The 16,099-nt window shown below is 42.4% G+C and overlaps 1 protein-coding gene across 6 annotated transcripts in view; it reads left to right on the top strand.

Moving 5' to 3' along the window:
- The window catches only part of FNDC3B (fibronectin type III domain containing 3B), a 215,611-nt gene that overhangs the window by 61,808 nt on the left and 137,704 nt on the right, over positions 1-16,099 (top strand). Inside the window, exon 1 of one of the 6 annotated variants that reach the window (XM_075506882.1) lies at positions 645-699. The exons of the other annotated variants lie outside the window; for them this stretch is intronic. Within the exon in view, the coding sequence (XP_075362997.1) occupies positions 660-699 (40 nt within the window). The 5' untranslated portion in view covers positions 645-659. Of the gene's footprint in view, positions 1-644; positions 700-16,099 lie in introns of those variants that run through there. 6 annotated transcript variants of the gene reach the window in all.

Here is a 16,099-nt window from a genome sequence, read left to right on the forward strand (position 1 = left end):
TTTTAGTTCATGTTTGTTTTGTACGTGCATCGAAAAGTCTTCATGGTGCAATACAATTTGCAGTGTTAGATAAAAGTTAGCATTTACAAAATAAAGCTCACACGAGCTGTTACAACCAGAAATAGCTCTTTGTATAATTTTATCAGAAATGTCTTACCCAGTTTTTCAGTCTCCTGGAGAGGGAAAAAATAGAAGGAAATAGGGAGTAGGACACCAAGCAGGATGACAAATGTACAGGTATTCTGGCTTTGTTATAGTGCGAGATTTATCTCGGATACCAGATCAGACAACTCATGCATTTGGTGTGACACACAGTGGGACACTCCTTAAGAGGTTGCAAAGTGAATCCTGGTAATTGAAGTCCTGCCTGTTCTTCTTGCCGAAACCAGAAATAACAGTTGTGGCAACTGGCGTTAACCTTGATTTAAAGAGAATATGTTATCCGAGTGAGAGGAACAATTAACTCTCCATGTCAGTTCTGCCACGGGCTCCTTCTACAGAGCTTGTGCATCGCATTGCTGGCTGTCCATGTGAATAGGCTGAACATCCTCGGATCACTTCAAGGAAGGACCTCAAGCTGGAGCAGTATACATTTGTTGTGTTTAACCTGTTCTTCAGTTCAGACTTTCCAGTGGAGAAGACATTATCTCTGCTCAATCATGTTTTTTCCCAGATTCTGCTGCCTTGTAGGGACTCAAGGTGTGTATTTGGCAACTGAGTTCTTCAAACACAAGTGTCTGAGGCTGGGAGACCATTGTGCTGTACAAAGCAGTGCTCCTCCTGCCTCTAATGAGATGCTCTCTGTATTTTAGCATATCAAGAACTATTCCTTTTCAGGAGAGAAATATTATATTCTCCACCAAGCAGGTTCTGCCAGTTTTATAACTTTCATTAACTTCATACGCTCCATTGTGACTGCCTGCAATCGGCATAGCGAATATTTTGATGATATTTATAAAAAGGCAAAGGCGGGCATTTCCTCCTGTGCACTCTGAGTGCACAGGAAAGCCAGGAAAACAGACATTAAGCAGCAGACTTCAAATGCAGACTTTTTTTGAGTTGCCTATTTGAGGGATGAAGGGGGAGATGGAAAGAAGCTTGGTAGCAATTTCCAAATACTTGTACCTGGAACTTTGTGTCGGGAGCTGCAGATAAAATTCCCTCCCTGAGGGAGGCTAAAGATATGCTGTGTTCACTTCTGTGGCAGCAGGCAGATTGTCTATCAATTAATTGTGAAACTGAGCTTGGAGATGTGGGTTGGGGATGTGGATGAAGCACATCGTCACTTATAATCATTACAGTGCTTTTATTATTGTCATGTTTCTGATTTCTAATTTTAAAACAAATCTCAGCTTGGATAAGTAATAATAATGAATTGACTTTAAATGTCTTGATGGTAAAGAATGTAAATTGGATTGTTCGTTAGTTTTGCTGAATCTTAAATGGTATTTATTCCCAGCATAAAAAAGAAATCTGTAGTGGTTGTTGGAAGCTGTATCTGAATCAGCTGTTGATTCTGCTGTTGTCAGATTTCTTGGGTTGGGTAGCTTTCACTCTCTGAAAGTCTAACCTCTTCTATATTTAGATATAGTGTGTGATTATATCCTTAAGAGTCTTGTTTGGTCCTTCTGTACCAGCGTTTTCTTGTAGTCACTGCCGTATGGTGGGTTCTGTGCCTGTGACATCAACAGGTTATTTTCTGTATCATGAATATTTTCACTAATATAGGTATGAAAAATAGATGTTATTAACAGAAACAAATTGCTGAGTTTGCTTTGTAATGAAAGCATCACTGACTTCAAAACAAAAAGGAAAGAAGAAAGCCCACTCAACCACATAATCCAGTTTGAAATTGCATTAACTCCGGACAACCTCGAAGGCTGTAGGCTGCCGTCCAGCGGTATCCATAATAGTTACCTAAAAAGTAAATCTAGAATCTGAATTTGTATTGTAAAATATTTAAGGCCAATATAAACAAATGAACCTATACTGTCCTTTACTCATTTAAACACCACAAAACTTAATTTTAATTTTTCCTTTCTTTATGGGTCAGAGAGCACCAAATACTACTTAAAAATCAAGCTACTCCTGGAGATGAGTGGGTTTTTTGTTTGTTTTTTTTCAATGTTCAGCACAAGACCAAATTCTGTCATAACTTGTCCAATTTTTTTTTATTAATGTACCCCTTGCGTGTTATAACGTAAAGCTGCAGGGGTTTGCAAATGCTTTGTTTATAAGCTGTGTTTGATTATTGCTTACAACTTCTTGATTATATTATTAACAACAGTTTTGGTGGTGGTTTTGTTTTTTTGGGTGTGGTTTGTTTTTTTGTTTTTTTTTTTTTTTTTTTTTTTTTTCTTGCTGCTGTTTTTTTGTAAGCTTATCCTTCTTGTTTCAGCTGCGGGTGGGATGGGGGAACACTTGAGTGTAGATGGCTTGTCAGAAGCACTGCCTTCCCCTCTGGGTTGCTGTTAATTTTCTGACAATATCCTCCATAGGAGGTTTTAAAAAATATTTAGTAGTACAGAAACATGTTAAGTCAGTGTGCATGTGAAGTATTGCAAGTTACTCGTCAGCAAGGTTTATTTTTCCTTTGCCTGGCAAGTGAAGGGCTCCTGACCCCACAGGTATGGAAGAAGGAAGGAGAGTAACCTGTGCAGAAACCCTGGTGTATGGCTTTGTCAGCAAAATACAGTCCTGTTGTTATGTTATGGGAAGGCTTCGCTATTGCCAATGCTGGCCGAGCAAGAGTCTTAATTTTATTTTAGCTCAAAGTACTTGTTTTTATGTCCATACAACTTCCAGGCAAAGTTGCATAAGTAACCATGTGGCCTATAACTACCTGTGTCCTATTTATCCAAGCGTCACATTTTAAGTGATGTACGTGTTCAGCAAGGCTAGACTGTGCATTATAAAAATCCGGCCTAAAATTCCTAGAAACTCATGTGCTCTTGATTAGCACGCCTGCCTCTGCTAAGGATCAGTCTCTTCAAATGCCATCGTGGCTAGGTCGCTACAGATGACCTTGGCGTAACAGTATAAAATCCTATTTTTATCTCAGCAGACGATATTATCTCATCATAACATTTTTGAACATTTCTAGCTGAATTGTTTTGCATGTTGGAGCTGTGCCTGGAGAGGGGACTGAAACACAATGCCCATCATTCTCAATTGTGTGAGCCAGAGCCTTTGTGTTTGATGACGGGGCTATGGCGAGGAGGGTGGGAGGGAGAAACTAGGGAGGTCTGTCCAGTCCAGTTCCCAGCAGCTGGTGCCTTGAGACTTATTAGCTCAAACACTTTGCTAATCTCTAAAACAAGTATTTGTGTACGAGTGAGTCTCTGTGTGCGTATTTATAGATATATAAATTATTTTTATCTATGGTAGATCATAAATTATTTTTATCTATGATAGATCATAAATGATTTTTATATATGGTAGATCATCAATTACTTACATGTTTATTTTTCTAAAAAAATCATTTATATATGGTCATTTCATCACCTTAAGACTGTTACTCAGCGCTCCAAAGCTGGTCCAAGCATGGCTCTCCTCTTGGTGGAAGCTTTCTAGTCTTTGGTAATAGCATGAAAATGGCAAGCAAGTGCCATTGGGTGATTTGCCTGCAGGGTTTTCACTGAGGGCTCATTAAGATTACTTAACAAGTTAGAAGTAATTTGCCTCCCTTGGGGGAGAATTCTGATATTTGGAATGTTTATCAGGCATCTGCAAAATGGAACGAACATAATTGGTGGCTAATTGTTTGCAAGAACTGTGAAATACAATTACAAAGAGTTAAGCTGAAACCGATTGTGTTTATGAAATCCGGCATAAGAAATACTATATTAATCCTGCCTCAATACCAGGAAATGCAATTAGTATAATTAAGACTATCATACTGTAATTTTCTTGGCGACTAGATGCTTTGGCAGCCGCTTTCCTCTTCCAGCGTGGCTGGAGCAGAGCGCGTTCCTGTCGGCAATGCCTTCTGCTGCCGCTGCCAAGGGGATTATAAAATTACTTTGTTTACCCCTGTCGTGGGACACGGGAGATGCAACTGCTGTTGACTGGAAAAAGTGTTCAAACTCCCGCATTCCAGCTCCTTGGTTGTGGTCGTGGTGTAATTTTGCAGACTGTGTTCGTATGTGGTGAGTGCAGCTGGGAGCCCTGTCTGCAAGCTAAGGAAAACGGAAGGTTTGGGACTCCTCGGTGGTGTTTCTTAAATGTTCAGATTGCAAACTGGAGTTTCACTGAAGGAGCTCCTTGGGTTGCTCCATCGGTTTGCCTACCGACGGCCGCCGGTCCTGCCCTCGGCAGCACGCGGGAACCCCCCCGCTCCATCCTAATGGTGTCTTGGAGGTTCTGACACCGCCGGTATAGGAGAGGACATTGCAGGAGCCACTGTCAGATACTGCCACACGGACAAGCGGCTGCAATTAGGGCAGATGAATAGAGTAGACGAGTATTGCGATTAGATTCTCATTAGCGTTACATAGTATGTCATGAAAAGCAGGTAAAATAAATAGCTTCATCTATTTGTATTGAAGTAAACTTAAGCATGTTTAAATTGGTCTTAGGAGTAGTAAACATAGATACCTCCATGCTGGTAGGGAAAAATTTGCGCAGTTATGGACCAGCACTCTTCAGTTAGCTTGTTGTTGAATATATATTGCTGATGGGTTTGTTGTAAAATGTGCCCAGGTCAGAAAAAAATTAGTATGTAACATAGTTGTTGTTGCAGTTTGTATGCAACTGCTGTGAATGCATGCAATTAAGGGATAATCAGCATAATGCCGGCTTTTGAGCTCTTCTTAATGGTTTAATTGCTTCTCTGAGTTAAATAAACACTTTATGCTTATTTTACAAAATTCTCCCTTGGGAGCTTGTCACATGGAAGTATATGTGTGTGTATTTATTTTTTAAACATGAAGAATAATCGGTTATTTAATTAAGCTTCTCCTGAAGTTCTCTTTTGGGATATTCTGTGTTCTTAGGAGCTGCTCAAATAACTAGTGTGTCAGAATAGACTAGGTAAGAGAGAGAACGAATTTGTCAACTCAAAAATGAATGTGCACATTAATGTTCCAGATCGTTATTCCAAGGTCATCTGGGTGTCTGTCCTTTGTGGATAGAAATACCAGTATACATTTTCTGTACTTTGTGAAATGCTTTAACAGTTTCAAATTACTGCCACAGCTCCAGATGTAAGGTTTGACCCCTCTCCAGAAAGGCGGCTGAGGACCGTCCCCGGATAACGCAGTGCCGAGGGTACCTGCGGGCTGGAGACCGGAGCAGATGCATCCGTCCATGTGTGCTGCGGCTGCCCGGGCTGGCAAGCCCCCGTCTGCCGGGGCCGGGGCCCTTCTCCCCGCTGCCAGGTGTGGGCCGAGGGGCTGTGGGGCAGCTCTGCTGGGCTTTGCCCATCGGGGCGTCGGCAGAGATGCTTCCCTGCCCCATTCGAGCTGGGAGGCTGTCCTGGAGCACACCCACAGCTTCCATATATGTCGGTGTACTTGCAAAGCAGTAGGAAACTGTACCGTCCTATTCTTTTGCTCCTTTTTTCTATGTATTTTCACTCTGTACTTTTTTTTTTGAAAGACACTTTCTTTCTGTATTTCTGTGCACGTCACATCTATCAACATGCCCAATGGAACTGCCTAGAGCCTGCAGAAGATACTACATGGCTATTCCTTCTACTATTTAAAAGTCTTCATGTCTTTGTAAAAGTTCACCTGCCTCAGAATACTTGTAAGGGATATTCAGTATCTTCTTTTTTATTACCTGTGTTTCTAGAAGCTGTCTGCTCTGCCAGGGTACTAGAGTTCACTTTGAGTTTCGTTGGAATTTGCTTCTTACGAAAGGTCTGCGCAGCAGGCAGCCTGGCTAGCAGGCTGCTCAGCGAGCCGCTGCCCCTTGTTCAGCAGTGACATTATTTAGTATGGGAATTGAATGTTTTCCTGATAGTTTCCCAGCCAAGGAGTCTTGGCTTACCAAATGCTTTTGGGGAGGGTGCAGTTACTACGTAAAGGAGTTCTCCCCTTCTTGCATATAGGGTATTTGATACGTTTCCTTCAAACGGTTTTAACTGCGGAATTAATTAATATGCTAGTCAGGATGGCATTTAAACAAACCTGTTACAACTGTCTGTCTCGTTACTGACCTGGTAGTGCAATGCTAAGTGCGGGTTCCAGATGTAGCCCCCGCTTCATGGTGCGGTTTGTAAATCCCGCGCTAAGCACCTAAAACCTGGTGCTATTTTGAAGCCAGTTGTAATGATAAACATTTCGGAGAGCAATCTCTCTCACTGAGGCTGTGAATGTTTGTGTGTGGGTGGTGGTGCTGTGCAAATGAGGGCTTTTTTGGTTAGGACCAGAAGGGTATACTGAGAAACTTCATACCCTGCTGGCTCTCATTGCAGTGGGCTGCTTTTGATAAGCATATAAGCAACGACAGAACTTTTAATCAAACTCTGAAGTTTCAAATTATCTTTGGAAACTTAGTTATCCCTCAGAACATGGTAACGTATTACATTGAAAGAACTTCTTGTGGTGAGGCATGTGGGAGCGGTAGACGTAATAATTATGGCTGTAAATGCTAATAGTGTTACAGTAGTTCCAATCAAGCAGAAATACTTGTCCTGCAGAACATATGGAAGCATCCTGAGTGTGTTTTAGTGCAAGCCATGTGTTTGACGGAGGAAAAAAAGGTGGGGGGCAAAAAACCCCCAAACCACAAATAAAACCCCCTCTAAGGTCTCAGTCCTGCTGTCATGAGCTGAATGTTTCTCCTCCTCTCCACTTCAGCGGTTCCTCTGCAAGTGGGGCTTAACTCTTCAGAAAGGCGGGGTGTGTTCAAAGGCTTTGCAGTTTGTTTATTGATGCCTTGTCTTTATTTGAGCTATGGCCTTTTATATGTTCAAATAGCATAAGCTTACATTTTCCTCAGGGTGAATATAAGACTAAAACTGTTTTGTTGACAAGCACTGCAAATTAAATGAATTAGACTGAATTTCAGTTTTAAGGCCATCCCAGATACCTGAGCATCACATTTGGGTGCTCTGTTTTATATTACATAATATACACAAAAGGAAAGAAATAGAGGTTTACAAGCCGGTATCTGGCATTTACCAACTGCTGCTCATTCACATAGTTATTTCCACTCTATATATAGCCAAAAAAGCTCATGCACAAAATGGGTTAAGTGAATTAGGCTGTTATTTGAGCCAGCTGCTATGCTAGAAATAGAACTATAGCTATTTTCTAACCCCAAGCTGTGTAGTTGCAATATTCCTTCAATACTACTGTGTCTCCTCTGCTTGCAGCTTTTTAAAGCCCTTGTATCATTTTAGGAGGTTGCAAGGACCTCATATTGCAAGGACCATTTTGAGTATCCAATTTGGAGCATTATTTTTCTTGCCTTATTCTTACTTTAAGATGGATGTGCCAGGCAGACATAGTGGTTAGTCTTATCTGCCCGGGTTTACTGAGTTGCTAAATGCAGTTTGTGTCTGCAATGTGTGAATGTCTGGACAATTTTAAATGGAATATTTTATAATTAAAAATGTAACGAAAGTCATTAAAGCAGTAATAATTCTGTTCTAAGTACAAATGCAGTTAGGGACTGAAAAATCGCCTTTCAAACCAGATAGCCCTTAAAAGCTCACAGCATGCAGTGCTGCTGATAAGGAACCTGGGTCTCTTTTTTTTTTTTTTTTTTAAGCCGTGCACACTTCCATATTGCTGTCATCAGAGCTGTTCATGTTTTCACCAGTTTGTAGCAGAGGTTGCTCGCCCTGCATGTTTTCCACCCCCCCCTCGGTAAAAAGTGGCTCTTTCACACGTGGTTGTAGTTGCTGTGTGTGGGGCTGACATTTTGCCTCCCTCTGGAGACAGCTAATGCCTCTCCCTAATGAGAAGCGCCTGGGAAACGTGGCCAGAACAGTTGTGGGCTCAGCGGGGCGAGAGCCTGTGCCCGGCTTCAGGGAGGCCAAGGGTCCCTCAAATCTGACACCCGCTGGTGCAGATTGCCCCCTTCAGAAGGAGTTTCAGAGCGCGTAAGTGAAGTTCTTGCTCTGAATCATTGCTTTTTTAAAAAGTATTTTTGGGTAAATGGGGGAAACTGGGTGCTACAAATCTTAGAGAGCTTCAGCTGTTTGTCAGCTGAAGTAACCTGCTCCAAAGATAAGAGGCTGTAGAGGATCATGCTTGAACGTTTTAGTTGTATTTTCCTGTGCTGAATTTCTGGACAGAGATAACAGTGCAAATAGTATTTTATTCCCTATCTTCATTTTACTTGGTTTGCTGGCATCCACCTATGCTGTTTCATGGTACAGCAGAAGCTCTAAGCCCTTTCTGCCCCTGTCTTGATTCTTTCTCTTTTGTATTTTACCTGCAAATTACTTGATCTTCCAGGATCTCTAACCTACAGTCGAACCTTTCTCTTAATTGTGTCTCAAAAGCTGGATGATGATCCTTGTGTCTTGCTGTGGTGCTACTCATACAGCTTTCAGCTCAATTTAATGGTTACTCTGTTTTCTACTACTCTAAAGCAGTTCTCTCCCTTGTCCTTTTTGTACAAGTGGAAGCGAGCAAGCCTTTACTGATAAAAACTGCTATTGTTTTGGACTTTGGAAAAGTTGTGGTTTGATACAAGCGACCTGACCTGACCTGATGGATAGCTGCTGCTGAAAGACATGACCGTATGATGTTCTCTCCACCCCTCACGTCATCTCCCACTGTTCCCTTTGCCTGAAGCTGGCATTTGCTTGACCCGTTAGCCTGGGCAGGAAGGGAAAACTGATCCTATTTTAAAAAAAAAAATAGTGAATAGTTCTTCTGCCATTTAGTTTCTGCTCCTGAACTGCGGGAGCAGAGAAGAAGAGGAGGAGGTAAGAAGCAGGAGGAAGGGGGAGTGATTGCCACTTTGGTGGCTCTGGCTCACAGACCTACTTGCCCAGTCTCTGATTATGCACCCTGGTAGGAAAATAGTGTGAGTTAGGAATATGAGCTGCATGTTACAAAGGTTTGAATTCCAGAAAACCACTTGTTGAAATTAGTTTGTTCAGCTTACATATGCTTTTAAGCACCTGCTTACACTGCGTGTTGGGTGCACGTGCCGCAGGCTTTGGCCAGCGGCAGCTCAGCAGCACATGGGCACCCCAGAAGAGCAGGCTGGGGCCCTCCTGTCTTTCAGATCCTTTTTATTATTTCTTCTGCATACGCTCTTACTTGGGGCTTTTGAAACGCTACCTATAAAGAAACCATCCATTATACTTGAGGTCACCTCAGGCTTCTTTCTACTGCGAACCACATTGAACATTTGCTGAACTGCCCAGAAAGAAGTGGAAACTTCAGATGCCCGAGGGGGTCTTGAGCAAAGGAGGTGCCAAGCAGTCAGCTGTCGCTTTGGTCCTGCGGAGACCTACTGGCAGGACTGTGCCTTTGCTTTGAGTTATCTGGGAACCATTTAATTTATTTCCAAGGAAAATTGAACAGACTTGTCACGGACCAGTGAATTGTAAGGGGCGCACAAAGGGGCTGTCGGTGGAGCCCCTGCTCCTCCCCGGCCCCGACTCAGGAGCTCTTTCGCTAAAGGATGCTGCGTCGAGGGAAAATTCCTCCCTGATTTCAGAGCGATGTAAATTCTTCAGTTCACAAGCAGTGGTCTCTCTTTCTATTGTTTGTCTCATTCTTCTGTCCAAATACCAGGAGAATAACAGCTCCTTTTGGGCTTAGGAGAGCTTGGCACATCTTATTTCAAATTCAGAAGGGCAACGCCAGTTTGCCCTGCTCTAGATCTTCCTGACTTGCTTGCAACTTGATCTGCATCTTTTGTATTTTGTTGCTTCGGTGCACCCACTCTACAGGAAACACTTGTGACTGTTGTACCTGCAGCATTTTTCCACACTAAAAGTCTGCTTTGCCGCTTTGGCAGCTGTAACTGAGAGTAGCCTGATTAGGAGAACTTCTTCCTCAGCATTTCAGATGGCATGTTTTTCATTTCTGAGCTCTTCACCATGCTGTGGCTGAAGTTCAACAAGCAGAAATTCTTCTGATCAACTCAAATAATTACAATTTTTAGGCTTCCTGAGATGCCATAATACTGAGTGGTGTGGGGTTTTTTGTTTTGGGATTTTCTTGGGTTTGCTTTTCTAATGTGGTCATCTGTACCCATGTGATCGGTGGAGTTGCAGGCACAGACTACTGACCATGTACTACTTTTCCTAAAGACGTGGTTGTTTCTGGACAGCCTCCAAAGCCGTGTGAAATAGCCAGTTTTCACCAAAGTAAAATGGTCCTTGGCATCATCTTCCTGAACTGATGCTTTATCGAGGTGCAGGATAACTTTTCAATTGATCTCCAAAATGTGTTTTTGCTGAAGAATGAGATGTCGACAGATCATCCATACAGCTTTTGTGTTAAGTCGCATTGCCAGTTAGCCTGCTTGAGTTTTTGAACAAATTTGATCTAATTCTGCCAAAAGCTTTTGGGGTTTTTGATTCTATAAGTTCAGGAATTAAGATACTTGAAATCTGCTTCTTGGTTATCAGCATGCATCTTTAATGACCATAATTTAATCTTGAAAACTTTTCCTTTAGAGAATTCTCTGTTTCTGGTGCTTGGTTTTTCAGGGCTGTCTTGTAGCTCTTGTTCAAGTAACCCATAAGCATCCATATCTCTGTTATCCTGTTAATGCTGGAGTTGTCAGAAGGAAAATGTCTGTAACCAAAAGCGCTTGCAGAAAGTGAACTGATGTGTACCATCTAGGGTTGGCGAGTATTCATGCCGTGTTCTTTATTGCTACAGGGGACCTTGATAAAACCTGGTGTCTTAAATGGGTAAAAGAGCTAAAGACGTATGTCTGTCTTCAGCTTCACTTGTTTCTGGAGTGGAAATAAATACCTGTCTTAAGTCACTGTACGTTCAGGCAGGGGATCCACATATTTAGATTGCTAAAATAAGAATTTTTTTTTTTGCATGTTCTTTTCAAAACACTTACCAAGTGTTACCTGTGTTGCTATGGCTTTAAAAAGTGTGAAAAATTCTTTGCTAGTGGATTCATCTTAGGAAGGACATGGATTTATTGTATGCAGGCTGACTTGAATTATCTCTGATTGGTAGGTCATTAGTCTGTTAGATCGTTAATAGCTCAGTCTGATGCTAGTGTTGGCTCTGCGTGCGTGTTCACAAAACCTTTCTTACCTTGAAGTATGCTGTCTGGCATTCACATTAAAATAAAAACAAGGTTTGCACCCATATTTGTGCTCTATTTTCTTAGAGCTAGCAGGATAATTTGTAACGGCCCCCTTATTTATTCACCTACCAGTGTCTGTTTAGCAGAGTGGTGCCTGGCTGCGTGAGCACCTTCTCCTGCCTGGAGGAGCCAGTGGCTTGCTGAGGAGCAGGAGAGATGGCAGCTTGTTTGTGGCACTGGGGTCCTCTCTGACACGGTGCTCACAGCTACACCGCTTGGGCCAAAGCCTTGTGGTGCAAGCTCTGATAGACGTCCTGCACCCACGCCTGCACCCACGCCTGCACCCACGCCTGCACCCACGCCTGCACCCACGCCTGCACCCACGCCTGCACCCACACCTGCACCCACGCCTGCACCGCCACTGCGCTCGTGCTGGGTGATGCCCAGCTTCACAGGCTGACCGCGGCTGAGGGTGCTATATGGATCCGAAGACCATAAATCTGCCTTTTTCTTGGTCTGTACGTGAGGCAGAGAAACAACTAAATTGGTGGTTAAGTATAAACACACATACCATCTGTGCATGTATGAATTTTTGCCCAAGAGCTTCATTTGCATTTGTAAAGGTGAAAATTTGTCCATCAGATGTTTCTATTTGTCCTTAAATGAGAGAGCTTCAAAAATACACATCCAAATAGAAGTTTTGCATATCTGTGAATTAATTTTCCTTTCCAGTTGGCTGTTTTCCTTTCCCCTTTTCACGTTTCTGCTACTGCTTAAAAAATGGAAATCTTCTTGTTGGCCTGTAAGTGTCATCTTGAAACTGATGGGGTTTTTTCAGTATAAAATATTACCATCAGCTTCATTTCACTGGTGCAGATGCTTTCCTATCACGTTAACTGTTGTACTGTATCTGCTAGAAGCTGAGGTTTTTGTTACCTGTGGACAAAGAGAGGCTCCTTCAAGGTGTCTGCCAGCAGCAGGACCCAGCTCTCCACCTGGGCTTGCATACAAAGGGTCTCTCTCCTCAGGTTTTTCTGTAGCTTTACAAAGTCTGAAAGCTGAGCTCTGTGGGGAAAACAGACACAAATTCCACGTTCGGATTGCAAGTCGGGTGTTTCAAAGGGGGAGCGGTGGTGCACCTGCAGCCTGGTTTAAGACGTTATCATATAATTACCATCTTGGTAGACTTAGGGCTTAGTATTTTGTGTTTGAAATTACTTCCTAAGAGGGAACGTACTTGGTGTAACATCACTCTTGGATTTGACAAGAGGATAATAAGCAAAAACGATAACCTCGAGCACCGAGATGTTCCGCTGACTTTCAGTTAGTGTCTGTGAGCAGCACTAATCATTTATTTCCATGCAGGGATTTATCAAGGGGAGGGGGGAGGAGGATGATCATATTTTCCTTTACCTAGGGCTTAAGTTGAAGCATGCGGCGGTGATAACTTCTCAGCCTTGCAGGTCTTTATGCTAAAACCTCGGTCAGCACTAGCCTTGCTCTCAGCTTAGGCCGAATAAACGCTTGGCACGTCTTTTGCCGGTGGGCAGTTGCCTTAATGCCAGAACACATTTTGATTCACAGTGAAAAATACATACATGGCAGGGAGAAACGATTTCTTTTGACATTCCTTGAAGCAGAAACAGCTGCGTTCAACATTTTTATTTTTTTAAAAAGCACAGTGGCATCTCCCTTGATAATCAGAATTACAGCTGAGCATGAACAGCAGGGCATAGTTCTCTGCGGAGTCACTTAGTGAAGTGTTGCGACACAGATTATCCGACGCAAAACAGCTGTATTCATTACTAATAGAGCAATTTGACAAAACACCAACATGGATTTTTCCCACAATAACAGATGTGTGGAGCACACTACCACCCCCCTCCCCAGATTGCCAGCATCTGTGCGTCATGTCATGCTCCTAGGTGCGGTGTTGCTGTATAGCCTGCCAGAATGGATGCATTTATTTTAACCGTATGATGAAATAGTTCTGTTGTGACTAACTGGGATCCATCGGCTGGAAAATTTTAACAATTTGGAAGAAAATGTTTCTGCCTTGTTTATTAATAATAATGTTTTGCGGATGCAAATGCATCTTAGCTTCCCAACACATGCCAAGCATATCGAAACTCCCTTCTTTTTTCTATTACTGTCAGCTGTTAAACAGACAATACAGGATTCATAATTCGCTGTACCCCTCCCAGGTTCTCCCTGAGAACAGTGTAACTGTTGCTTAACTTGCATATGGGAAAATATATATGTTACAGCAAAACAGTGCGAGGTTCTGGACAGTGAGAGTCCATTTCCCTTCTTTCTCCCCCTACATAAGTCAATTTGTTATTCCATGTTTAAACCCTCAGTAGAAGCACCTGTGATTAAAATAACTTGTTTACAATTAAACTAGTGTATAATAGAGGCCACCTAAATATATTAAATAGAATCAGAAATAATATTGTCTTGGGGAGGTCATTGGCCTTTGAAGGAAGAGGAGGGAGAGCAGCAGGGACTGTGCGGGGAGCTGGGGGAGGCACATGTCTTCAGATACGTGAGAAATAGAGCTGTGATTTATTTCTGTTATTTGTTAAAAATAACAAACGATCCTCCTTGTTGAAATGCAAGGTATTGAATAACAGAATGTGATCATAGTTACTTTTTTAGAAGACAGAAGGATACTTCTCTCTGCACATCAAAGCGCAGAGACAGTAATTTCATTTCCAGTGTTCCTGCAGTAATGTTCTTCTCGGCTGACTAACGTGCTGAGACTTGCTCAATTTTTCAGATTTTTTTTTTTTTGGAGAGATTTCTCAGGTATTTGGTCTCCATGCCTTAGAAGCAAATAACTTTAAGACCCTGTTTTTGTATCAGGCTACCAATCGTTGTCACTAAACATTTCACTGGAAGTGTATTTGTGGGAAAGAAACGAAGAGCACAGAAGGTAAGAAATCCAAAGAATCTGAGAAATCCTGTGGGCTCCAGGAAGCTTAAAATGAAATAACTGTGAGACAGTTTTGCTTCTGGTTCACTTGTTAGTCTGATGAATGACCAAAGACTTTGTTTCATGTAACTTCAGGCAGTTACTTGAGGTGGCCAAGGTGGACATCCAGCCACCTTGGTTCCTTCCATGACGACAAGGGCATCCCAAAGGGTGCCTTAGACAACGGGAGGCGTAGATGAGGATGTTCACGGGCACCTCAGCAGCCGAAAGTTCGGTGGGATGGATCTGGGTTAAGGTCTTTGCAAAGGCCGGGTTTGTGCGAAGCTGGGTGAGATGCCCAGTCCTTGCTCGGCTCCTCTAACACGGGCTCTTCTGGAGCGAGCTGGGGAGTGCTGCCTGAGCGAGCGTTTCGGGAGGGACGTGCGGCCGCTGCTTCCCCGTTGCCTGCTTTGGAAACGGGCGCTTCATTTGCTAGAGCAGTAAGGGTACAGCCACGATACTCCATCAATTAAATACAGTAGAGTTAAGGTGTAAAGAATGTTGTTGTTTCACAGGCTGATAATTTGGGGGGTCTTTGGTGGCGTGTGATCTAAAAAAAGTTCTCCTTTTAGTAGCTTATAAAATCTTGAGAGTGCAAAACAGAGGAAAAACAAAGAGCTTTCTAACATGGGCTTTTTGGTAGCCCAGCTCTGGCTGAAACACATCTATTCTGGTTACAAAGGCGGCAGTTTCAGGCAAATGAGGTCTGGAGTCATGTTGCAAACACGACTACAAACGATTCATGGGAAAGTGCTGGTGGGATGCTGGGGAGCTCCCCGGGTAACTGCTTCAGTGACTCCGATGAGATCAATAGGACAATACCCAGGCAAAGCTCTCAGCAGATCAAATGCGATGCCTGCTTTCATCGCAGCAGCCAAGATAGCTATCGTTAGTCAGACGCGCAGTTGGCACAGGAATGCCGAAAGCCTTGTCAGAAGGGAGGGTGAAAGAAACTGTCTTTCAGCATGGTCGTTTTTCCCTCACCCTGAACTTTTTCAGCAGATGTTAATAAAGTTTTAATAATGCAAATATTTGTTAATAAAAAAACCTGACTTGGTACTTGGAAGCAAAATTATGTGAAAATATTTTTCTGGTTATTGCTGCTTGCAGGTTTTATAATTTAAATTCTTTTTTAGTGTTCAGGTTGCCAGGATAACTTGCTGCATTCCTTCAGTAATGCAGTAAAAATGTGTCCTTCAAACTTGTTAACTGAACCTAGGCTTCATAAACACGACTGAGGAGACAAAAGTATGTTGTTTCAAAACAGGACAATATCAAACAAACCATTCATTTTAAAGTTAGTGGAGGAAAATAGGGAATGTCTGCAGGCGGTCTTTCATGTTTTGGTGTAGAGACCTCTCTCTCAAGAAGGAATACGAGTAAGCTGGACCAGCTGTCATGGTAAATACGTACTGCAGGCAATATCCTGCCTTCACCGAGGTGCTTGGATTAACCCACTTCTCTTAGAGCTCCCCTCCTTAACAGTGTTATCAGCATTTTGAATGTATAGAAAGCTTTAATGGGAGAGGGCGTACAACTGGAAGGCAGCGTGTCTGCGATGCTCTAGCATTCTCCTGATGTCTCGCTGATGCAAATAAATGCATAGCGATGGTTGTCCTCCTGTTAACTTATTATCCGTGAGACTCCTTGGGAGGTTGAAGACTTTTTTTTTTTTTCTTTAAAAGCATAGCTGTTTCTTGCATATGCTTTTTCAAAATTTGTTAGGGTTTTGCCTACTGTGTGTGTTTTGTTTCAGCCTTACTAATAAGATTATTTAGCTTTGACTTTTTAACTGTTCTAGAATAATGATTTTAGAACAGACTCTAAAAAAAGTTCTTGTTTTTAATATATACAGATAGGAACCAGAAAATTCAGATTTTATTTTATTATTCTGCCAAACTTTATGTGCATTTCCTTTTAAAGTGTAATAGA

This window comes from Mycteria americana, chromosome 7 (assembly GCF_035582795.1).
Source record: "Mycteria americana isolate JAX WOST 10 ecotype Jacksonville Zoo and Gardens chromosome 7, USCA_MyAme_1.0, whole genome shotgun sequence".
In the NCBI taxonomy this organism is placed as follows: Eukaryota; Metazoa; Chordata; class Aves; order Ciconiiformes; family Ciconiidae; genus Mycteria; species Mycteria americana.